Source organism: Hippopotamus amphibius, chromosome 9 (assembly GCF_030028045.1).
Source record: "Hippopotamus amphibius kiboko isolate mHipAmp2 chromosome 9, mHipAmp2.hap2, whole genome shotgun sequence".
Classification (NCBI taxonomy): domain Eukaryota; kingdom Metazoa; phylum Chordata; class Mammalia; order Artiodactyla; family Hippopotamidae; genus Hippopotamus; species Hippopotamus amphibius.
This window is the reverse complement of record NC_080194.1, coordinates 106435999-106459044: the sequence shown is the minus strand read 5'-3', so window position 1 is coordinate 106459044 and position 23046 is coordinate 106435999. Positions and strand designations below refer to the sequence as shown.

The 23046-nt window shown below is 51.4% G+C and overlaps 1 protein-coding gene, 1 long non-coding RNA gene and 1 other non-coding gene across 7 annotated transcripts; 2 read left to right on the top strand and 1 right to left on the bottom strand.

The window, feature by feature from the left end:
* The first annotated feature begins 9530 nt into the window (after positions 1-9530).
* On the top strand, positions 9531-12011 carry ABHD11 (abhydrolase domain containing 11). Of its 5 annotated transcripts, none has more exons than XM_057749211.1 (6): positions 9532-9723; positions 9874-10009; positions 10674-10847; positions 11017-11187; positions 11298-11479; positions 11807-12011. In XM_057749211.1, exons 1-6 carry the CDS (start codon positions 9608-9610, stop codon positions 11853-11855), a joined length of 828 nt encoding a protein of 275 aa, XP_057605194.1. In that variant the 5' UTR covers positions 9532-9607; the 3' UTR covers positions 11856-12011. The 5 variants fall into 5 exon arrangements, with proteins under 5 accessions (XP_057605195.1, XP_057605194.1, XP_057605193.1 ...); XM_057749210.1 differs by having other exon boundaries at positions 9533-9723; positions 11298-11419; positions 11723-12011; XM_057749209.1 differs by having other exon boundaries at positions 9534-9723; positions 11723-12011.
* Positions 11979-13092, bottom strand: LOC130859862 (uncharacterized). Its single transcript, XR_009055339.1, has 3 exons — positions 13000-13092; positions 12608-12702; positions 11979-12177 (listed from the first exon to the last, which is right to left on the bottom strand). It is a non-coding gene; the product is annotated as an uncharacterized LOC130859862 (long non-coding RNA).
* Positions 13093-21187: 8095 nt separating this feature from the next.
* TRNAE-UUC (transfer RNA glutamic acid (anticodon UUC)) lies at positions 21188-21259 on the top strand. Its single transcript has one exon. It is a non-coding gene; the product is annotated as a tRNA-Glu (tRNA).
* The last annotated feature ends 1787 nt before the right edge of the window (positions 21260-23046 follow it).

Below are 23046 nucleotides of genomic sequence, written 5' to 3'. Positions count from 1 at the left end.
GCATAACCAGAAAAAATTTTTTTCGCTCTCAGATTGGCAAACTTTAAAGACTGATTGTATCACTGAGGGCCTGAGAGAAATCAGACAGCATGCTGGATTTTAAAGAGACTTTATTGGAGGGACTATGTATAGAGAGATATGGGTAGAGCTAGGGAATTCAGTAAAGGATATTGGGGTATCAGGAAACTAACAATAGGGAGTTCCCTGGTGGCACAGTGGTTAAGATGCAACGCTCCCAATGCAGGGGGCCCAGGTTCGATCCCTGATCAGGGAACCAGATCCCACATGCATGCCACAACTAAGGGTTTGCATGCCACAACTAAGGAGCCTGGGAGCCGCAACTAAGACCCGATGCAACCAAATAAACAAATAAAATAAAGTTTTTTAAACTAACAATAAAAAAAAGAAAGAAACTAAGAACAGTGGGGAGTCATTACCACCCCCAAGCCTAAAGCAGCAATGAGAAGAAACCAAGTTACAGGAGCGGTGTTGAAAGATGGAGCCATGGGAAACAGGGTTGCTGGACAGTAGCTACAGCCATAGAAGGACACATCCTCTGCTGGAACCACAGCAAGCCAGGGAGCAACAGCAGAAACAAATAGGCCTGCATCTCTCTCTTCTCACCCAGAAGGCAGAAGCCAGAAGGCAAGGCTAATACAGCCTGCAAAGGTGAGCCTCCCAGAGGCACAGACAAGAGCAGAGAATGGATTTGCTACAATAACCAGCACTTTGATGATATCCCATAGGAGAGAAAAAAATAGCTAACAATTTCTAGGTGCAAGTGTTGACTGAACAGTGGTATCATCATCATCCCCATTTTATAGATAGGAAAGCTGAGGTACAGAGAAGTGATACTAGTTGCCCAAAGTTCACATAGATATTATACAGAGGCACTGGGGTTTGAACCCAGGCATCTGGTCTGCTAGAGTCCAAGTTGTTAACCACTGCACTCCTCTGCCTCTTGTTTTCCTTTTCCCTTCTTGGTGAAGCACATATTGATACAATAACCAATTTTCTGGAGGGCAATTTGACCACTTTTATAAAAAATAAACTCCCTTATAAATATAAAAATCGTCTGAGATACAGCAATTCCACTTCTAGGTAACATTGTTCAGAAATACCCAGTGTGCAAGGATATGAGATATTCACTCTATGCCTCTGTAGATAACTGGGACAGACCCCCCACCCCCAGCTCCAGTGATCATTCCTGATTAGATTAAGCCAATCATGGTGGTTGGTCTCTTTCCCTCCATGGTGATTGGCTTACAGTGGGCATGTGACAGCTGCGGCCAATGAGACAGGAGGGAAGGTCTGTTGCCAGGCAGCAGGGCTAGGCTTCCAAATACCTGAGAAAGAAAGCACCCCTTCTTCCCCTGGAGGTTGTCCTGTCAGGTAGTGAGTGACATCTGGAATTCTATCACCAATTTGAACCCCGAAGAGAAAGAGCTGCAGGATTTTGACCAATGATGAGGACATCAATCTGGAGAGGAGGAACCTGGAGCCCTGGAAACATTTTCTATCCAGTAACTGCCTCCTCTTTGGGGCCCTCAAGTTCCTCTAGATCTCTGGTTGTGGGAGATGTGGCTTTTCTTATGGGTTAAGCCTGTTTGATTTCAGGTTTCCAGCCAAAGGTGTCCTAACCAATACAGCTTGGCTGCCGTAAAAGAAGAATTAAGTACAACGTCTTTGTGAAGCAGTCTTGCAGAAAAACAAAAATAAAAATAATAAATAAATCTGAATCTGATCAATTTTCTAGATCAGAAGATCAATTTACAGCACATGCAAAGAAGAGAGGAACACAATACACAGAAAAAGGCAGCAAAATCCAGATGTGGAGGACTCAATAGGACATATGGGTTCTTCAATAATAAAAACTCCAAGGAAAAAAATGAGATGTGGGACCTATAGAGCAAAAAAGAAGAAACAAAAGACATATCAACCAAACACAGCTGTGGATCTTAATCGGTTCCTGATTCAACCTGTTAAAATTAATTTTACGGCATTTGTGAGACAATTGGAAAAGTGAACATTGAGTGGATAACTGATAATATTAAGAAATTATCACTTTTTAAAGTACCTAAATGAGGACTTCCCCAGTGGTCCAGTGGTTAAGACTCTGTGCTTCCACTGCAGGAGGCGCAGTTTCGATCCCTGGTCAGGGAAGTTCCACATGCCCCACGGTGTGGCAAAACAAAACAAAAACAACAACAAAAATGTAGGTAAATGATAAGGTGGCTTATGTTTAAAAAAACAAAAAAGTCCTTTGCTTTTAGAGAAACATACTGAAATATTTACAGATGAAATAGTATGATGTCTGAGATATATTTCAAAGTAATGCAGAGATGGGAGAGGTGATACATGGGATAGAGGTAATACAGGATTGGCCTTGAGTTAATAATTGCTGACGCTGAGTGATGGGTGATGGTGATTCTATCTCCCTTCATATATGTTTACAATTTTTCATAATAAGTTTTTTTTTCTTAAAAAAAAGGTAGAGCCAGGGAATTCCCTGGTAGTCCAGTGGTTAGGACTCAGCGCTTTCACTGCCGTGGGCCAGGGTTCAATCCTGCAAGCCACACAACACAGCCAAAAACTAAAATAAAATATTTAAATTTAAATTTAAAAAGGTTGATGCAATACACTACATTAAATATAAACATAAATAAATTTTTTAAATTTTAAAAATTAAAATTAAAAAAAAGAAGACAAATAAAATCTCCCTCAGAAATACCGCCTTTCTCTTGCTTCATCAAATGCCACCCACTCTCTGCTATAACCTTCACATCAACATATAAACATGTTTGTGTATCTCTCATCTCAAAAAAAAAGTTTCCTTGACTTCATATCTCCAAAGAGATGCCACCCCATGTCTCTGTTCACCTCAAGAGTTATCTCATCCCTGATTTCACTTACTCCCTGCCCACACACCAGTCAGCCACTCCTGTCTGCTCCTGCCCCCACCCCTTCCCCACTCCACGCTGCTCCTGGCAAGGTCCCAGTGGGCTCCAGGTTGCCATGGCCAATGGTCACTTTTCCATCAGGAATTTACTCACACTCTCAGCAACTTTTGACAGAGGTGATTGCTCTCTCTCCTCCTCAGAACTCTCACTTGTCCTACCCTTTGTGACACCACCCTCACCTGGCCTTCCTCCTCCGTCTGTGTACTTCCTCCATCTCCCTTCCTGCCCTCCTCCAAAGATCCTCTGTCATAGGCCCTCTTCTCTTCCTCCAATGCACTGTTATCCCCTTTGAGTGTCTCTCCCATTCCCATGCTTTAACATCCTCCAGCTCCCAGACCTCTCCTCTGAGCCCTCCACGCGTGCATCCAGCTGCCTCCTTGGATTCCACGAAGACAGTGTAAGGACACTGGTTAACAGCATGGCCCCTGGAGCTGAACCACTTGGGACTGGATCCTGGCCCTGCAGCTTCCAAGCTGTGTGATCGCAGGCAATTAATTAACCTCTCTGTGGCTCAATTCTCTCAGCTATTAAAGGAGGGATTAAATACTACATGTACCTTCTCAGTCATTATGAAGAGTAAATGAGTTAATGGACATAAAGCACTTAGAACAGTGCTTGGCATGTTAAACTCAGTAAATGTTAACTATTATGCTGTCTCCTGGGCATCTCAAACTTAACATGCCTTAAGCGGAACTCTAGAGTCTCCCTTACCACTGGTACCCTATAGACGGGAAAAAAAATTCCTCTCCAGCCTTCCCCATCTCTGTAAATGGCCCAACTACCCATCCAGAAACCTGGGAGTTGTCCTTGATCTCTTCCTTTGCCTCAGCAGCATTTTCCTCTCTTTCCATCTAATTCGTCATCCAAGAATTCCCTGGCAGTCCAGTGGTTAGGAATCTGTGCTTTCACTGCTGAGGGTTCAGATTCAATCCCTAGTGGGAGAACTAAGATGCCACAAGCCACGCCTTGCAGCCAAAATTAAAAAATAAAAAAAAATAATAAAAACAATTCTTAATCCAATCCTATTAATTCTAATTCAAAATATATCTCAAGTCTATCTACTTCTCTCTACCTCCACAGCCAACTCCCAGTCAAAAGTTACCATCTTGTCTCAACTGGACAATACCTTCAAGAGCTTCTTGTCTCAACATACAATAGCTTCCTAAAGATTTTCCTTCCTCTCCTCCACTTCCCCTCTAATCTGTCTCTCCAGCCTTCTCCTGCATAGCCTGATAGTCCTTTAAAAATGGAAATAGTGTCTCTCCCTCCTTAAATCCTTACTGGCTCTCATTTCTCTTTAATAAGGACCAGACTCCTACATGGACCCACCCCCTCTTTTTTCTTCTAACAAGGGAAGGTCTTGTGCACCTCAGGGCCTTTGCACACACTATTCCCTCTGCCTAAAACACTTTTCCCCCTCGTGTTTGTATCACTACCTCCTGCTTATCCTCCAAATTTCACCTTACCTGAGACCTTTCCTTACCACCCTGCTTAATATCTACCACCCCAATTATTATTGAACACAGCACCCTGCCCACTGAACTTACAATTTGTACTTACATATTTATTTGTTTGTTTATTTGTTGATGGCTTGTCTTCCCCACTTGAGAGCAGAAGTGCCGGGGGGTGGGGGAGGTTGGTTTTGGCTTTTTGTGTTCCTTGAGGAAGAGGGCCATGGAAATGCCATATCCCTGACTCTAAAATTCATATTTGGCATCTGCGGGTACTCAGTAAATATTTGCCGAATGAATTATTGGATTGTTGATTTATAAAGAAAGTCCGGGTACATGGCATTGTGGCAATTATGAAAGTCAGTCCGTAAACTGAGCCAGGCAATAACATTATTTCCTTGACCCTCCATTCTGCTGAGGCAGTTAGAAACAGGTTGAACTTCAATCCTCCTGAGGTTGGGCCACAATTCCAGGACATTCAGCAGGGCCAAATTTGCTGGGGGTGCGGTGGTGGGGGAGACGAGGGAGGAGGCTGGGGGGAGGGGGAGGTTGGACAGTATCCAGCCCTCAGGCAACAGTGATCACTGGTGAGATATCACCATCTTGTCTCCGTGGCCCCTTTGGTCCTGTGGTTTGCACTGTGTCTGCTTTGGCCTTGGAGCTGGGAACAATTTTGCAAGCTGTCTATGGTCCTGCCTGCCTAGTAAACCCATGAGCCATTACTTTCTGGGGACCCTGCCAAGAAGTAAGTGGCAGACTACCCCCCTCCCATTCTTGGCCAAGACACTTATCTCTACTGAGGCATCCTCTTCCCCTCGCGGCTTCAGCTTTTGAAACACGTAAACCAGCTTTTCTACTCTTTGGTCTGCCACATGCATCCCTGGGGGCGTTGAGCACAGAACCCAGAGCACCAAAAAATAGGAAAATGTAAAAAGGAACGAACAGGATTGACAGAAATATACTATATGTTTGGGAAAGATCAAGCTGCCTACTATGTAGGGAAATGACTAGAGGGGCCAAAATGGACAAGTCCAATAAGAAGGTGGTGATGGAGGGGCGAGATGGGACCGTGGAGATGGACAGAAGTGGATGGATATCAGAGCTATTTGGGAGATAAAAATCAACAGAACTAGGTGAGGAATTGGATGGGGATGGCGAAAGGAAGGAAGGAGGCGTCAGAAATGACTCCTGATTCTGCCTTGAGGAATGGGATGGCTTTGTCATTGCACATGATGTCCCCACTTCTGGAACACCCTCCTCCACTGTAACCCCTTCACCTGGCCAACTCCTACACATCCTTCAGATCTCCATTCAAGCATCACTTCCGCAGGGCCAGTCAGATTCCTCGGCTTTATGCTCTCACTTTCCTGTGCATATTTCCTGGGTGTGTGATCACACATCCATTCCTATCTTTCCCACCAGACTGGCAGGTCTGTGAACTGATCAGGGCTCCCGCTGCATCTCCAGTGCCTGGCACACAGTGCTCAGTAAAGGAAGGCTCAGACTGCAGGCAGAGGAGGCGGGTGTGCATCCTGCAGGCTGCTGTTTCTCAAGGGAAGTGGAAGTTGCTGGGCTTCAAAATACACAGACTCCTTCCACCCCAAAAGAGGAGGTGTCCTCACCCCCACCAACTTTAAGAATGTATGCATGTGATGAGGCTGTTACTGGGGGTACAGGGACTTTGTACGTGAGTCTGGAGATAGGAAAAATGTTGACAGGAGTTAGCAGGGCCTGTCAGGGGTTCTGGAGCAGTGGAGCAAGTGGGTGAAAGCAGGAGACAGAGGATCTGTGAGCCTGGTGGGAAGCTTGGAGGGGAGGAGGTACAGGTAAGGCCTGAAGGTGGCAGAAAGTGTCCCCAGAAGTGTTCTGGACACCAGGGCTATAGGATGATCTCGTGCAGTCTTTGTCTTCTACACAGAGCCTCCCCAACCTGCTCCAAAGAAAATAAACACTCCACACCATCCACTGTTGTGTGGTTCATTAGTGTGTTGTTTTGTTCACTGGCTGTCTCTAGAAAGCTGCCTGTGTCTAGAAAGGCATGAGGCTCCAAGAATATCTGTTGATTGTTGAATGATGGAAGGCAGGAGCAAATGTTCTCAAAGTGTTCCCTGAGTGTGTGTGGGGGGGTGGGGGGGTGAGGCACAGGGATTACCACCACTCCCACACGGAACAGGCTGCTCTGCAGATTAAACAAGATAATGCATATGAAAGTCTTGGCAGTTTAATAAACTCAGGTTGAAAATCTGGGAAGACAGAAGCTGGGTTCTTTGTGGGGGGTGGTATGGGAGGATGCTGGACCAGAGTCACTTGGGGGGGTCCTGGGGGCAGCCCCAAGGGAAACCTCGAGGGGTCTTCCAGGAGCCCCAGCGACCCCAGCCTGACTAACACCCCTGCGCCACCCTGCCGGCGGGCAAGAATTTGCCCTGGTGACCTCCCCAGGCGCACTCCTGTCACCATGGTGACCAATCACGAAACAAGCAGCCTGATTGTCCCTGCTCAGCGGGGCAGGTGAAACCCTGGCCACGTGACCGATACTGGGCCAGGTGCGGTTAAGGGACACCCGCCGCCTCCCTGTCTTAACCCATTCAATGCCGCCACCACCAGGTTGCAGTGTCCCTACCACCACAGGCCACACCCCCCTTGGCTCAGTCTCCAGCCAGAAGGGCGGTGACGAACTACTGGGAGTACTGCACTGGGAGTCACACAGCCTCGGCAGTAAAATAAGGATACGAACACCCTCCCAGGTTGAATGGCTGCAAACAGAGATGCAGAAGTGGAGAGTCGATCACAGAGGTAGAGTGTCCTCATTCCACACCTACATCAACCTCAGCATATCAGCAGCTTGACACCCCCCCAAGAGGGAGACCCTCACTAACCACCAGCAAGTCCAGTGGCCCACTCCTGACAAGCTGGAAGGGGCGGCCGGCACTCAGGTTGACCCCTCCACAACACCCCATCACCAGAGTCCTTCTAAGGCAGCAACAACCCCTCTCCTGCTTTCTCTGGAGTGGTCAAGTGAAAACCTCAAGCCAACTGGTTTTTCTGCTTGCCAACCAGCCAGGCCCTAACCAGGCACGTGACACAGCTGGGGCCCAGGACTCAGAAACGTCCCAAGACTGCTCCTGCCCCTAGAGCCAGGGCTCTGGCTGGGGGCAGATGGTCAAGGGTTATGGGCCAAGTTCAGGTTACCCAGTTAGACAGTAAGCTAGAGTGGGGCTGGGGGCCCACTTGAAACCACCTTTGAAATACTACTAGTCTGAATCACCAACCCCCCCTTTATCCACCAATTCTAGAAAAACATTCTGCCTGATCTCCTCCAAGGACCCCTCCCAGGCCTTGGACCAATCCCGCTCCAGGGCTCAGATGTTCTCATCACTCCCCTAATGACTATGCTGGCAACAAATGATCGCACCACCTGGTGTGTTTAGAGTCCCCAGCGACCTCAAAGCCCTCCTCAGATTAGAACAAAACACCTGCCCATCACCAGGCTGGCTCAAGATGGGGGCCACTTCATGAGGCCATGGAGTTAGCATGCATCCTGCTGTACTGACTCCATCAGGCTTGTCCTGAGGAGCTGGGGGAGAAGCCAGTGGAACTATGTCTAGCCCAAGTGCCATGTCCTAGAGGGGGGACTGACCCAGCCACCAGATGAACTTACACCTAGGCCTCAACTAGCGCCTGAATCTCTCCATGATCATTCAGTAAAATTACTATTGCACTTTGCACCAGATGAACAAAACATGACCCAGGTTCTTCAGAAGCCTCCAGCCTATGGTGAACACATAGAAGTCCAGACTCTGACAGATGCTTTGAGAACATGGGGTGGAAGAGATTAGTTTCAACGGGGGAAATCTGGAAAGGCTTGAGGAAGGGTGGCAGTTTCCCTGGACCTTAAAAGATGTGGAGGACTCGGGCAACTGGCTATCTGGAAGGTGGACACGGCATCCCAGTGGGAAGTGGTGGGGGTAAGGACCAGAAGGGAGGTGTGCAGTATAGTCCTTGGGGATGCCTGGCACCGCTCGGCTTGTGGGATCTTAGTTCCACTACCAGCGACTGAACCGGGGCCCTCGACAGTGAGAGCTCGCAATCCTAACCACTGGACCGCCAGGGAACTCCCCCTGACGGTTTCTGAGCAGAAGAACGCTGCAAAAAGAGCAGCTACTCTTGCAACTGCTGAAGGCTGGACTGCTGTGCAAGCCAGGTGAGACCTGAGACCGTGTCGCCACTGCGACTACTACCCCAGACTGGGGAGAGAAGATGGCAGCCAGTCAGTGTTCCAAAAGGAGGCGACTTCCCTCCCTGCACGATGTGCTAAGGGGGTGGGAGGATTATTTACTTCTCTGCTGGTAAATGGGAGGGCGGGGGTGAGCAGATCTGAATCATTTCAGTTCAGTGCAGCAAATGCCCCCTCTAGCACAAACACCTGGCCTCCCATCTTGACTCGCAGACCAGAGGTTCCGGTTCTACCTCTTGTAAGTTATTTGCCTCAGTTTCCCCATCAGCAAAGGGCGGGGCGGGTGGCGGGCTGGAGATGACCTCTAGAGTCTCTCCTAGCTCGTTCTGGAGTCGACTTCAGGATCGGTAAGAAGTGCTCCGTCCGGCCCGCCCGGGCGCCCGACTGTGGAGCACAGCGCCGCCAAGCTGGCGCCTCGACGACGGGAGCCACTCCTGGCGCCTCTCGCCGGGCCACCGCCTGCGGCACAGAAAAGACAGCATCCACCCCAGGCGGCGCATGAGGACAGAGGAGCAGGCCAGCTGCGGGGCCCGCAGCGGGCCCAGGCAGGGCCTCTTCGGCTTGCCAAGGACCTGCCCCCCGGCCAGAGTTCAAGCCCCAAACCCAGGGCATCACAAGCGACGGGTACCGGATTCCCAAAACACAGGCTCCGACTTCCCGCAAGGATTCTGCGCCGGGAGGGTCCGGGCGGAGCTTAGCGGGGCGGGGCCAGGCATTCGGGCGTGGTCAGAGGCGGTGCTCTTGCCTGTGGGCGTGGTGCCCGCGAGGTTACGTAGTGGCGCAAGGGGCGGAGCCGGGACGACAGTTTTCCGGGGTTACGAAAGGACACGTGAGCGAAGGCGGGGCGCGCCACGATCGGGAGCCGGGGAGAAGGCGGAGCTCCAGTCGGAATTGGGCGGGGCCCTGAGCGAGGCGGAGCCGGGGGACAGCACGAGGTGAGCGTAGGGTAGGAGATCCCAGAGATGCTCAGCTGGGCCCGCGCCTGGAGGCTCCCCCATAGGGGGCTCGGCTCCTCCAGTCCCAGCTTCTCCAGAGTGCCTGTCGCACCCAGCAGCAGCCACGGCGGCACCCAGGCGAGGTCAGTCAAGGGCGTCCGGTGGGAATCCGTCCTTGGCCCCTCCCCCTCCAGTCCGACCCAGATAGCTCCGCTTCCTCCGCTTGGCCCGCCCCCTCCCAGGCTGTTTCCCCAGCCGGCTCAGACCTCCCCTACCCTTGCTCCTCCCGCCAGGCCGGTGCCGCTTTCCTACAGGCTTCTGGACGGGGAGGCAGCCCACCCGCCCCTTGTCTTTCTGCACGGGCTGTTCGGCTGCAAAGCCAACTTCAACTCCGTCGCCAAGGCCCTGGCCCAGCAGACAGGCCGGAGGGTGAGCTTCCGGGGGGAGGCGGGGCATGGGTGGGCGGGGCCCTAGGGGAGGCCAAGGTGTGGCCAGGTTCTCCGTCCTCAACGCTGGGAGTGGCAGGTCTTTCTGGGCAGAAATGAAAGAAGAGATTGACCTTCTAAGGATGGAGGCCGCAGGGCAGAACCAGGCCCTAGATGAACCCCGTGCATTCCCTCGTGCTTTCACCCATCCAGGCCTTCATTCGTGTTATAGGTCTGCGTGCTGCACCCTGATCTAGGCTCTGCTGTCAGATGCCGAAGCACCAACACCCTACCCCTAAGGGGGCCAGACCGTGCTTGTTCACCAGAGATGACAGGGGGCTTTCCACCTCGTACAGCGAGCAGCCCGTCCTGCTGTGCTCCAACTGTTGGCAGTCCTTGGTGTCTGCTTTCCCTGTAGTTGCCACCCAGCTAGGCCAGACCTCCAGAGACGTGGTCACACTCCTTGGGCCTTCTGGCACGGAGGCTCCAAGTTCTTCCTCTGGGCCTCCAAGGTCTAAGAACTGGGCCTCCTCACCATCTGGGCCCTTTATCCAGTTCTGGATCCGCACCCCCCCCCCCACTGGACTCTCCACCTCCCTGCAGATCTGCCAGGCTTTTGGCTATGCCCTGAACGTGGATGCCAGTGCTGCCCCCTCCCCGTTCCCCAGGTGCTGACAGTGGATGCTCGGAACCATGGTGACAGCCCCCACAGCCCAGACATGAGCTACGAGGCCATGAGCCAGGATCTCCAGGACCTCCTGCCCCAGCTGGGCCTAGTGCCCTGTGTCCTCATTGGCCACAGCATGGGAGGCAGGACAGCCATGCTGCTGGCACTTCAGAGGGTGAGCCTTCTCTATCCAGAGCTTCCTCCCCATCCGTTGTAGACCCCAAGTGCCCAACAGGCAACCTGGAACTCTAACAAGCCTTGGATGAGCAAGTTCAGGATCCAGGAACTATGCCTGAGACCTGCTCTGCCTGCCCTCAGGTCCCCAGTCTGATTCTCTCCCGCAGCCAGAGCTGGTGGAGCGCTTAATAGCTGTGGACATCAGCCCAGTGGAGAGCACATCCAGCTCGAACTTTCCAAGATATGTAGCAGCTATGAGGGCCGTAGACATCCCAGAGGAGGCGTCCCTCTCCAGTGCCCGAAAACTGGCCGATGAGAAGCTCAGCTCTGTTATCCAGGTAGTGCACCCAAGCCCCTGTATGGTGGTGTGGGTAGAGGAAGAGTGGTGGCCCCAGGCCTCATGAGGACCGCCTGCCCCCCGCCCCACCGCCCTGCTGGACCCCCATAGAGCATAACCATACGGCAGTTGCTGCTCACTAACCTGGTGGAGGTGGACAGGCGCTTCATGTGGAGGTTGAACTTGGATGCCTTGGCCCAGCACTTGGACAAGATCTTGAACTTCCCACCACGGCAAGAAACCTACTCTGGGCCAGCCCTCTTCCTCCTGGGTGGAAACTCTCAATTTGTGCTGTAAGCAAGGCTAGGTGGTGGGAGGGGCATACCTGACTTACCAACCCCCAGCCTGGGGAGGCTGCCTTGGGAAGGGCTGGGGTACATGGGTGGGTCTGGGGGGTACCCGAAAACCCAGAAAAAACACTGGACAGGTGGACTCACGTGGCTTCTCGTCTCTCCCCGCTTGGCCTCTGCTTCTCTCTTTCTCTCCCCGTCTTCCTACTTTCACCCCTTCTTGGTGGCCTTCTCTCCGGCGGACAGTCCCAGCCACCACCCTGAGATTAGACGGCTCTTCCCTCGGGCCCAGATGCAGACCGTGCCTAACGCTAGCCATTGGGTCCACAGCGACCGCCCGCAGGACTTCATGGCTGCCGTCCGAGACTTCCTGGACTAAGGGTTGCTGGCCAGAGGGGACACGAAACCCCGGGCTTGAAGGCCCCGTGGTCTGCTCCTTTTTTCTGCACAGAAGGACTCAGGTGGGCACTGAGAGGGCAAAGGATGCAGAGGGGGTCAGACCTCAAACTTTAATGAATAAACACACTCCTTCCAAGGTCTTGGGCTGAGCTGTGTCATCGCCAGCGTCCCCACCGACTCAGGGGGAATCGGAACCAGGAGGTCCTGGCAGTTCCGGGCTCCATGGGGGCTCCCAGAGCACCCCTGGACTCTCTCTGCAGCTGACTCTTGACCTGCTGCCTCACCAGCCATTGCATGTCCTCCTGCGGGAAGGAGAGCAGGTTCAGGGGCCAGGCTTGTGCCCGTCTGGTCCTGTTCCCCGGGCCCGGCCGGCAGGCCCACCCTACCTCCCAGGCCTCCACTTCCTGCCTCAGTCTCAGCTTCTCCTCCAGAACTTCCAACAGCTGGGCTTCCACAGCTCGCAGCTTGGCTTTGCATGTGTCCAGCTCAGCCTCCACTGCCCGCTTCCTGACAGGCAGAGAGGGCAGCTTGAGGCTCGGGCCCTGCGTATCTGGTTCTGGGCCCTGGGAGTGGACAAGTGTGGCCATAGCCCCCACGTTGTGATAGGGTGGGCACTCGTGCGGCTCTCCTTCTGGGAATGCCCGACGTCCCCGCTTCCCCTCGTGGCAGGACAGAGCCCTGAGGGTGAGCCACCCGCCGCCCTCCCATCCCCTGCAAGCAGCTTCCTCTCACTTGGCAATGGCTTCATCCCGCTCCCGGAGGATCTGGTCCAGCGAGGGCTCTGTCTGGGTGTCCCCCAGTGCTCCAGCCGCTTGGGATTCTGGGCTCTGTGGTGGGGTGACGGAGGAGGGAGCTGTGGTTGTGGGCCTGCCTAGATGAGGTGCCGCATTTGGCCCTTCCTCCCTGGACCTGATGCTGATGTCAGGAGGGGAAGGGTCTGCACCAGCCCCCCAGTACCCCAGTCTCTTGAGCAGGAGACTGCTGTGTGCTGAGGGGATAGTAGGTGTGGCCCCTTCCCACCTAAGGGGAAGCAGACGGGGCAGGGTGTTGGGACCCCCAAGGAGGAAAGGAGTTGTCACCCAATCCCCAGGAAAGAGACAAGGTGGGTTCCGGAGGACACTTACCCCTCAAGGGCCCCAGACGGAGAGGGTGGCCAGGTGACTGGGACTCTTGTCAGCCGGGTGGGGCAGGTGGAGGACAGGGCCCTTTGCCCTCCCTTCCTGTCAAGGCACTCCCTGTCAGGCCCCGCCTCCCCTCCTAGATCCTGGGCCAGACCTGCGAGTTTCCTCAGCCTGTGTCTTGCCCAGTCACACGTGCCCTTCACCTCAAGGGGATGCTCTGCCCATGTCAGGAGATGAGAAGGGAGTGACAGCCTGGGAGGCTCCAACACTGAGAGACAGGTGCCCCCATCCTGAAGAGCTGGCATCACCCGCACATACAGCCATAACCTTCGCTCAGCAGAAAACAAGGGGAAAAGTTTAACTGTTTCTGGCAAATTCCTCCTAACGTCTTGAACATCCATCCTCCCAGCGGGATGCTGCCGCGTTCCCACAACAGCGTTCGTTATTCCTCCAATATTCCCAACCTTCTGATCCTGGAGTGTGGGTGTCTGCTGGGTCTGAGGGGTGGGGACGGGGGTGGTCTCAGATCTCAGCATCCCACACCTCCCCCAGTGTGACCAGTGAGCACACAAGTGACGTCAGAGGTATAAATGGGCCTCCCTATTGTTTTTTAATTAATTTATTTATTGGATTTTTTTTTTCATTGGCTGCGTCGGGTCTTTGTTGCTGCACACAGGCTTTCTCTAGTTGCTCAGAGCGTGGGCTACTCTTCATTGTGGTTCAGGGGCTCCTCGTTGCGGTGGCTTCTTTTGTTGTGGAGCACGGGCTCTAGGTGCGTGGGCTCAATAGTTTTGGCTCACAGGCTCTAGAACACAGGCTCAGTCGTTGTGGCACACGGGCTTCGTTGCTCCGTGGCATGTGGGATCTTCCCAGACCAGGGCTCGAACCTGTGTCGCCTGCACTGGCAGGCAAATTCTTAACCACTGTGCCACCAGGGAAGTTCAGGCCTCTCTATTGATAGGTCTTTGCCGTAAGTTTCCACCTTGGGGATTAGACCCTCAACCCCCGTCTAAACAGTACATACTTCCTACGAGACCCCCCCCCAGGAAGCTCCCTGCAGACGTGACCCCTGATTGTCCGTGGGTCCCACTCAGCCAGGTGCGCCTCCACCAGCCAGATTCCACACTTTCTTTGGTTGAACCCCAGGTGAAGAGGTGGAATTGAGCTGTACCCCCAAACACCCCTCTCGTGGAGGAGATCCACTCCGTGTGTTTCCAGAGGCTGCTCTGTGTCGTGATCTAGACAGGACCCTTGCTGTTGGGCCTCTGGGGCTAGCAGGGATGAAACAGACGGAATCAGCAAAGGCTGTCAGGGAATCCGGGGACAGTGGGAACGCAGAGGCCCCTCACGTCCAGTCACGGGGGGTCCACAGGAGCTTGTCCAGAAATGAATCCCGTGGGCCAGCAGGAGTCAGCCGGAAGGGCTAACCCTCATGCTAGGCATTTCTTTTATTTTAACTTTACTTTGAAATAACCTGTTCATATATATCCTTTGAGGGTGAAAAAAAGAAAAATCTAATATGGTATCAAACATTGCACCTGGTTGTCATATCTCTGGTCTCCCTCAATCTAGAACAATTTGTAGTCTTTCTTTGAATGTTGACCTTGACACGTTTGAAGAGTACAGGGAAGTTATTTTGTAGATCGTCCTTCAATCTGGGTTTGTCTATCCCTTCCTCACAATTAGACCACTGTTATACATTTTAGGCAGAAATATCACAAAAATGATACTGTGTTCTTCTTTTTTTTTTTTTTTGGCCATGCCACATGGTTTGTGGCATCTTAGGTCCCCCAGCAGAGACTGAACCCAGTTCCTTATATGTGTGATGGTTAATTTTTTATGTCAACTTGACTAAGCCATTGGATGCCCAGATATCGTGAACCCAGGCCACGGCAGTCAAAGTGCCAAAAGCACCGAGTCCTAACCCCTGGAACACCAAGGAATCCACAGTGCCGCGTTCTTGTATCCAGAATCATCTGGAACCGTGACTGGTGGTGGAATGTTGATCACTTGATTGTAATTAGTAAGTATCAGGGAAGAGAGGTACTTTAAGACTATGAAACATCCCTTTTTCATCCCATTTTCACCCATAGGTTTCTTGCCTGAATTAATTATGAATACAGTGGTTTGCAATTTTCCAATTTGATCATTTCTTCTACATTTATTAATTGGCCTATTATAAAGAACCTTTTCTTCACCCCCATTTATTTATTCATTTACTTATTTGTGTCAGATGGACTTGTGATTTCCTATTTTATTCAGTAGGTTTTAACCCGTTCGTATCATTTATTTTGATGCTCAGATTGTCCCAGGATTGGTCAACGGGTGTCCCTTGCTGACCTCTTGTCATTTCGATGTAAACCCTCATTCTTTGGATACTTCTGTTCTTTCTGACTCAACAAGATATTCCGGGTTCATCCTGTTTTTCCCTGTCTCAGCCGTGGAATTAGCCATTTCAGCAAGAATACCTGTTTCTCTTTGGTGGAGAATAGTATTTAGAAACCAAGATCTGGGTGTTGTGCTCAATGCAATTAAGGTAACCTCTACTCCCAGCCCACTTGGTGGACACATTTATATACACACATAAACTTACATATTTATACCTATGTTTATTCCCTTATACGTGCGATGGTTAATTTTATATGTCAACTTGACTAAGCCATTGGATGCCCAGATATCTGGTTAAACATTACTTCCGGGTGTGTCTGCGAGGGTGTTTCCAGAAGAGATTAGCATTTGACTTGGTGGCCTGAGTAAAGCAGGTGGCCCTCCCCGATGTGGGCAGGCATTATCCAATCCATTGAGGGCCGGAAGAGAACAAAAAGGCAGGGGAAAGGTTGGATTCCGTCTTCCAGACTGTTGAGCTGGGCTCTCGCTCTTCTCCTGCCCTCGAACTGGTACTTGCACCAACAGTGCTCCCTGGTTCTCAGGCCTCCCATCTCAGTCTGGAACTCCACCACCCTGCTTTCCAAGGCTCCAGCTTGCAGACAGCAGATTGTGAGACTTCTCAGCCTCCATAATTATGTGAGTCAATTCCTCATAAGAAATCTTTCTCTATATTTATCCTGTTGGTTCTAGTTATCCGAAAACCTGAACTAATACAATTTCCACATATTGAAAAATAACTTCCATTCAGACCTTAAATTCCAATCCAGTGGTACAAGGTTCATCCTAGCTTTCCCCCTTTCCAGATTTTTACTCCCTTTTCCCCCAATTGTTTTCAATATCTTTTACAGTTTTTTCAGTCTCCCTGTATGTAGCTAATCCCCTGAGATAACAGGCTGCCCCTGACTTAGATGCCCTCCTTACATGGGCTTGGGTCCAGCAGGGCTGCCTTCCCATCCCATTCCAATGCCATCTGCAGGCATGGCCTTGGCTGCCACTGGGCTCTCAAACATTTCTAAGAGCTTTATATTCATTCATTCATTCCACAGATATTTATTGAGCACCTACTATGCTTCGGGCATGTTTCCAGGTGATGGACATAAAACAGGAAGATAGACGGAGTTCCCTGACCTCTGGAGCTCACATTCTAGAGAAGGGAGATAGACAATAAACAAAAAAATGAGTATACCAGATGCTGAGAAGTGCTGTGAAGAGAAAGCAGGGAAAGAAAATGAGAAAAGACTAGGAGATTGCTATTTTATATAATTCTGTGCTACCCTAGGGAGATCACAAATATTAACCCAGCACTTAGGTGAAAAATAATCATTCTCATGACCTGGAAAAAATTTTCCAGCTACAGCAGCATTCATGGATTCAAAAAGTTCTGTATTTCCAAGCACTAGTGAAGATGGCATGTTCGAGAAAACTGTATTAGGGAACTCAAAGGAGGTGCTAGGGATGACACATGACATAGGACAATGAGAAGCAGAAATGCAAGTGAAGGGGACTTCCCTGGTGGCACAGTGGTTAAGAATCCGCCTGCCATTGGAGGGGAGACGGGTTCAATCCCTGGTCCAGGAAGATCCTACATGCTGCAGAGCAACTAAGCTTGTGTGCCATAACTGCTGAGCCCACATGCTGCAACTAATGAAGCCCACACGCCTAGACCCTATGCTCTGCAACAAGAGAAGCCACCGCAATGAGAAGCCCACACACCACAACAAAGAGTAGCCCCACTCACCGCAACTAGAGAAAGCGCTTGCAGAGCAATGAAGACCCATTGCAGCCAAAAAAAAAAAAAAAAAATGCAAGTGAAGGGTTTGAATAAACTTTCACAAACTGTGGGCATGGAAAAGAATAGTTTTGAAATAAAGTTATTCATAAAAATATGTGATTTTGAATATTTCAATGTTAAATGTTTTCACTAAATATAACTAGGGTGCCACTTATTTCATTTGCTTATTTCATGTTCTAATTAGAATATTGGGCCAAATTTCTTTTTTTAATGTCTTCTCATTCAGAAAATGAGGGTAATAGATTCAGGGATGTAGTCAGTTCCATCACAAAGCCCTACTTTATTTATTTTTTTATAAATTTATTTATTTATTTTATTTATTTATTGGCTGCATTGGGTCTTCATTGCTGCACATGGGCTTTCTCTAGCTGCTGTGAGTGGGGGCTACTCTTCATTGTGGTGTGCAGGCTCCTCATTTTAATGGCTTCTCTTGTTGTGGAGCATAGGCCCTAGGCGTGTGGGCTTCAATAGTTGTGGCAATGGGCTCAGTAGTTGTGGCTCACAGGTTCCAGAGCACAGACTCAATAGTTGTGGTGCACAGGTTTAGTTGCTCTGTGGCATGTGGAATCTTCCCAGGGCAGGGCTCAAACCCGTGTCCGCTGCATTGGCAGGTGGATTCTTTACCACTGAGCCACCTAGGAAGTCCACAAAGCCCTACTTTAAATATCACACACTGGGCAGTGAGACTGGTTCCCCAGCTGCCTACTGCCCATATCTCCCTCCTCTGCCGCATCCCCAGGATGGCTGAGCCCAGGCCTCAAGACTGAGCTGGAAGATGGTTTCAGGTTGATGGTGGGCTGGGGTCAGGGAGTCTGGAGGGGGGAAGGAGAGCTGCCTGCTGGGCAAGGCTGGGCTTTGTGGTCAAAACAGCTTGGAGGACTTCCCTGGTGGCGCAGTGGTTAAGAATCCACCTGCCAATGCAGGGGACACGGGTTCAATCCCTGCCCCAGGAAGATACCACATGAGGCAGAGCAACTAAGCCCATGTGCCACAACTACTGAAGCCCTCGCACCTAGAGCCTGTGCTCCACAACAAGAGAAGTCTTCACAATGAGGAGCCCACACTCGCCACAACTAGAGAAAGCCTGTGTGCAGCAAGGAAGACCCAACGCAGCCAATAAACAAACAAACAAACATACATACATTAAAAAAAAAAAAAAGCTTGGATTTGCAGGGCTAGGTGGCTTACAAACCATGTCACCCAACCCTCAGTACCTGGTTTGTTTACCTCTCTGAGCCTCACCATCCTCATCTGTGAAGTAGAACTAATGGAAGGCCTCCTTGATAGGGTCACGGTAAGGGTGACCCTTACACAATGACCAGCGCTTTGTATAGTAATGGGCCAGACCTCCCAGAAGAGGAGAAAGAGGGAGTAAACCTGCCAGAAAGCAGCAGAAGAGCCACAATGGGAGACTTCAACAACACACACGCATACACCCCATTCACACACCCTCACTGCCCAGCCACGGAGCCCAGATCGGCTGCCCCTTCCTGCTCTGTACCTCCTACCACTGGGCCCCAGGGACAACCCTGCTCCTGAATCCTATACAGGTTGCCTCCTCTTCCTCCTTCAGACCCCAACAGCCCCTTACTTTCCCATCGTTGTCTTGTCACTGTCAGGGTGTCTCTCCCACCAGCCCACGAGCTTCTGGAGGACACATGGTGACTTGTCATCCAAACCTCAGCACGCAGGTGCTCAGCAGCGAGGGCATGGACGAGGCAACACCGGCCTTGCCCAGCAGGTGGCAGCAGTTCCCAATATCAGGGATCCAGTGGGCAAGCAATCCCCAGCCCCACCCCCACCCTCCCAGCCATTGGGATGGAAACCCCAGACTGTGCCTGGGCTTAGGGAGCCCCCAGAGGCCCAGCCTGTCCCTCACTGCTCCTTTATAGGAACACGGCTCATTCAAGCGTGCGAGTGTCTATCGCTCGCTCTACAAACACACTTTCTGTGCCAGCCCTGGGGAATCAACAAGACCATGACCCTGTTCCTCCCCTTTAGGTGTCCCCATCTAATGAGGGGACAGACACATAACACACAGGACAATAAGTGCTATACTTGGAATAAATACAGACCTTTGTGGGACTACAGAGAAGGAGCCCAAAGCTCATTCTTGGGTGGTCAGGAACAAATTCTTGGAGGAGGTGATGTCAAGGAGGAAAGGACTAGAAGTCACTGGCCAGCTGCGTGGGGAGGAGGAAGGAAACAGGGAGGAGAGGGTTCCGGGGCATGTGCAAAGGCCTGAGAGGAGGGCGCAGAGCAGGCATTCCAGCTGCTCACAGGGTGGGAGGGAAGGTGGCCTCCAAGAAGTGAGGCAGGGCCAGACCACAAAGGACATGGAAAGCTATATTGGGGTACTAGGATTTCCCCCACTCCAGGAAGTAAGGAAACCTGAACAAGTAGAGGGGTGCAGAATGCCAGTGCTGGGGCACAGAGATGCCCCTTTAACAAGAGTGGGGACAGGGCTTTACAGAACATTGGTCTGGACTGAATCTCCATCAGTTAACCACATTAAAGAATGGGAGTGATGTGTGTTGTGGGGACTGCCTGGTTCACACAAGGAATAAGTCCTACTCTCTCACTGTCCATGTCCTTGTTCACAGCCTTGCCCCAGAATGCCATTGCCCCATTCGCTACCTGGCCACCTCCTACTTATCCTTTAAACCCCAATTCAAATGCCCCACCTCTGGGAAGTGGTCCCTGATCCCAGAGAGGTGCCTGCTCAGGTACCCATGGCATCTTGTGCAGCAGTTTCTACTTTAGTTCCTGCCATGGTTCTGGCTCCTCTGTCTCTGGCCATCCCTCATCTGTCAGTTTCATCTTCAGCCCTTGTTTCTTCTAGCAACACAGACACACACACATGCACACACGGACACTCACACACAGATGCACACACTCCCTGGACTCTGGCCCACAACTTCCATTTCCACCCCAAGCCAGACTCCTCTCACCTCCCAAGTCCCCAGCCTGTAATGCCACACTAACTCCTCATTGACTGTCTACCTGTCTGCTCTGGATGTCAGGGCAGACACCTTAAATGTTACACGTCCTGGTCAAACCCCTCCCCCAGGTGCCAGTTCTGTGCTTATCTGCCCATGGTCAGTCACAGGGCCTGTGGCTTCTAGCTCATAATATCTGTCACTGTTTTTAAAAATATAAATTTATTTACTTATTTATTGGCTGCGTTGGGTCTTCGTTGCTGCACACGGGCTCTCTCTAATTGCAGAGAACGGAGGCTACTCTTCGTTGCAGTGTGTGGGCTTCTCATTGCGGTGGCTTCTCTTGTTGCGGAGCATGGGCTCTAGGCGCATGGGCTTCAGTAGTTGTGGCACCTGAGCTCAACAGTTGTGGCTTATGGGCTCTACAGTGCAGGCTTAGTAGCTGTGGTGCACAGGCTTAGTTGCTCCACAGCATGTGGGGTCTTCCCCGACCAGGGACTGAATCTGTGTCCCCTACATTGGCAGGTGGATTCTTAACCACTGCACCCCCAGGGAAGCCCCTGTCACTGTTTTAATGTTTTACAACAAACACATTCTTTTCATAATCGAAATAAAGTGCAGTCATATGAAATAAATCTCTTGAATGCCTTTGACCCTTCTCTCCAGCTGATGCGTCCTGCTCTTGTTCACACAGTCCCAGTGTCTCCCCTGGACACCACAGCAGCCTTCCAAGCTGGCCTCCATACAGACGTTGGCCTTTTTTCTTTAAGACCACCTATGCTGGCCCCTTCCAGCCTGGACCTCTCCCACGAATTCCAGGTTCATATGGGCAGTGGCCTACTTGCCCTCCCCAGTGAGATGTCTAGCGGGCCACTCAAAAACCTTAAGAGGTCCAAACCCCCAATCCTGATTACCCCCACCTGCCACCTGCTCCTCCTCCAGTTCTTCCTCCACTTTTGCAAATGGCAACACCATCTTTCCAGGTGTTCAGGGCAAAAAACTTGACTCCAGGCATCCTCGATGCCTCTCTTTCTCCCAGTTGGCTCTACCTTTAAAATGTATCCAGAGGAATTCCCTGGTGGTCCAGTGGTTAGGACTCGGTGCTTTCACTGCTGTGGCCCAGGTTCAATTCCTGGTCAGGGAACTAAGATCCTGCAAGCCACATGGCGCAGCCAAAAAATAAAATAAAATAAATAAAATGTATCCAGGATGTGACCACTTACCACCACCACTGCCATTGCCTTTGGCCTCTCTGCCTTCGTGACCACAACCACCTCCTAAATACGTTCCTGCTCCCTCCCACGTCCCCTGCCCAGCAATCAGAACAATCCTGCTGAAGCCCAAGATGGATCAGGTCCCTCCTCTGCTCAAAACCCTCTGGGGGCTCCCATCCCCTTCAGAGTCCAAGTCAAGGGACACAAAGTTACTTCCAACGCCCCTCCCTCGACTCCTCTGACTTCACCTCCTTGGAGCTCTTCCTAACCCATCACGCTCCAGGCATCCTCACCTCCTTGCTGCCTCTCAGATATGCGAGGCATGCTGCCTACTCCTGGTCATTGCACTTGATGGGTCCTCTTCCCAGAATGCTCTTCCCCCAGAGGCCTGCATGCCTCACTCCCTCACCTCCTTTAGATATGTACTCAAGTGCCACCTTCTCAGCAAGGCCTCCCTTGACCACCTCACTTAAAACTGGAATCCTGCCTCCAACCCAGCACCCTACCCCTTCTGTCCTACTCTACCTCCTCCAGAGCCTATTATCACCGTTAAATCTGTTATTTGTTTGTTTATCATCTCCTTCCTCTACTAGAACCCCATGAGGACAAGGACTTTTGTCTGTCTGGTTTAATGCCATGGCCTCAACATCTAGAACAGGCAGCACGCAGTAGATGCTCAGGGAATAGCCTTTGATTAAGGGAGTGAAAGTTGGACCCTTGACTGCCTCCCCCTTGTCTGCACAATGAAGTTTAACGCTCAAGGCCTCCCTCACTGGCCACATCTCCCGCCCACGCTCACCCCCACACCTGAGCACTGCAGCAGCCTGCTGAGGGTCTCTGGATGCTCCCCAGCCTCACCCCAGCGTCTGAGCACACTCCTCTCCAGAATGCCTGCACCTCTGCCCGCGGCAATGCCCCTCCTTCAACACCCAGCTCATCACTGCTTCTAGGAAGCCACACTGAATCCTTCACATATTGAAACCATGTCTGTCTCTCCCACCACACTTGGAGCACCTGAAGCGCAGAACCGTGGCCCAGAACATCCATTCCCAGGTAATGTTTGATGAATGAATGAGAGGACGAGCTGTATCAGAAAGGCAGTTTAAGGTGAACGGCACACATTCATTGTTTTTTTTTTTTTAATTATTTATTTGGCTGCCCTGTGGCAATCTTCCAGCAGCTGTAGGATCTTCGCTGCCGTGTACGAACTCTTATTTGCAGCATGCGGGATCTAGTTCACCCACCAGGGATCAAACCTGGTCCCCCTGCGTTGGGAGCGTGGAGCCCTAACCACTGGACCACCAGGGAAGTCCCACCACATCCATTCTTTATTCATTTTTCATGCTGTCATTTAATATGCACCTCAATAAGTATTGCTTGGCATGACACCAGCACTCTGAGGGCAGGAGTTGGGTCTCCCCTTCCTGCCCTCTCTCCACTGGGCCAGACACTGGGCTCTGGGGCTGCATCCATGACTCACCCCACTGAGTCACCCTGCACACAGGAAAGTACTCTGAACCAGGAATCAGTAGCTTCCCTGTCACCTATTCCCAGTAACCCTGGGCAAGTTCCTCTAGCAGGTAAGTCCCACTCTCGTATCTGTCAAATGGAGCACCACCAATGCTTGCTCTGCGGGACACTCAAGGTTGAGGTCTGGGACAAGTAGAAGAGGTGTGGCCATCTCTCATGCCAGGCTACATCTGAGCTGGTCTTGGGC